General features: G+C 50.5%; 1 protein-coding gene across 1 annotated transcript in view; it reads right to left on the minus strand.

Annotated features, from left to right (window-relative positions):
* Positions 1–288: 288 nt before the first annotated feature.
* PIK3IP1 (phosphoinositide-3-kinase interacting protein 1) overlaps positions 289–1,640 on the minus strand; it is a 9,194-nt gene continuing 7,842 nt past the window's right edge. The window contains exon 6 of the mRNA XM_006904932.3: positions 289–985. Coding sequence (XP_006904994.1) covers positions 781–985 — 205 coding nt within the window. The 3' untranslated portion in view covers positions 289–780. The remainder of the gene's footprint in view (positions 986–1,640) is intronic.

Consider the following 1,640-nt stretch of genomic DNA (forward strand, 5'->3'; position numbering starts at 1 on the left):
TCTGAAGAGAGACTTTTCTGGGGCACCCCAGGTCCACCTCAGGTCCTATGGCCTAAGGCAGTCGCGATCCTTATCTACCTTCTTCGTAAGTGGAAAGTTCAGTCTTTTCCTTTCAAAACAGGAAGAGTCCCTGGGCCTGGGCCCGGGCCTAGCCCACTATTGTCAAGGCACATCACTTGCCAGCAAGCTGGAGCACACCCAGCAGCCCCCAGTCTAGATCTCATTCTCAACCCACAGTTTGTACTTTTATACACACTCACTTACAGTTCTCAGCAGTCACTAGGGGAGTTCCATCCCAAATATTTAAAAAACTATATTTTTAAAATGCCGTCCTTCAGTTACTTGACCTGAACTATGAATAACAGTGTGCGCCACTCAAGCCCACAAAGAACAGATGGAAAGGTGGACACTGAGACCACCTTAGATAATAAAGCACAGAGGAGCCCGAGGGAGCTCCCTGTCCATCCCTGATTCAGTTCCAGGGCACAGGCACTGTCTGGAAGCCCTTGTCAGCAGCACTGCTGTGGGGCTGTCACTGTTTCCATCCACAGGCAAAATCCTGCTCCAAGGGAATGGAGGAAGAGTGTTGGTAGGACCCTGCCCAGCCTTGCCCTCAGTCCACAACACCTCTTGCTTCAGTCTTAGGATTCACCAAAAACAAACAAAAACAAGTGTGAGGAGGGTTTAAACCACAACAGAAAGTATAGATCCTCCTAGCTGTAGGAGGGTAGGCCATCTTGTACCAGTGTCTGCATGGGCTCCTGCCCATTGTAGGGGTGCTCAGGCCCCAGGGGTGCCTGCCTGGCCCATGAGGGGGGCGCTGCCCTCCTGAAGGTCAACTGGAGTCTGATTGGTATGGACCACAACAGTCTTCTCATCCACGATCTCACAGGTAGGGTTGCTGAAGGCAGACAAAGGCAGGGTGATTCGCTGCATCTCCCTCTCACCCTCTTTCTGCTCCTGCTGCTCTTTCAGGTCCTTCCCCCTGGCAAGAAAAGAGGGAAGCGATCAGGCTGTGCCTCCTACATAGCTCTGCTCATTAGCATCTCTGAGGCTCAGGCAGGGCAGAAGCTAGCATGGTCACAGTAAAATCAGTGGCTGATATACTAGATTTCTATTCTGCCAGACTCCCTTAACTCCTACACCTGTGTCTCTGCTTCCTCACCTGCAAAATGGGGGTGATAGTGGCATGAACTTCACAGAGCTACAGTGGGGCTCAATGAAGAGAATGTAGAGGAAAAAGACTCTTAAAGCAAGACATAGTTTTGTTCTTTCAGGCTACGACCCCTAAGAGACCCAGTGAACTATCTCAACCCTAACCCATGAAGTCTATAAAACTGACCTGACCATCCTGTTCTAAGACAGTCACTGTTGGACTTGGGCTGATACTCAGAGAAGTTAAGACATGATTAGGGCCACCCCAAAGAAATAGTGGAGGAAGGACTCAAACCCAGTGTTCCGGTTGTATATGTAGGGCCCTTCCCACTGAATGGGGCTACCACTATTGCAGGCCAAAGGGTTTGGTGAGTGCCTAGCACACAACACCAGAACCGGCATCCAGGAAGCAGGTCAGCATCCTCCAAAGCCAGCAACTAGATACATGGGCTCAGTTGCTGTAGGAAATCTTCCCGGAAGGAGTT

The sequence above is a fragment of the Pteropus alecto genome, unplaced genomic scaffold, assembly GCF_000325575.1.
Source record: "Pteropus alecto unplaced genomic scaffold, ASM32557v1 scaffold190, whole genome shotgun sequence".
Taxonomy (NCBI): Eukaryota; Metazoa; Chordata; class Mammalia; order Chiroptera; family Pteropodidae; genus Pteropus; species Pteropus alecto.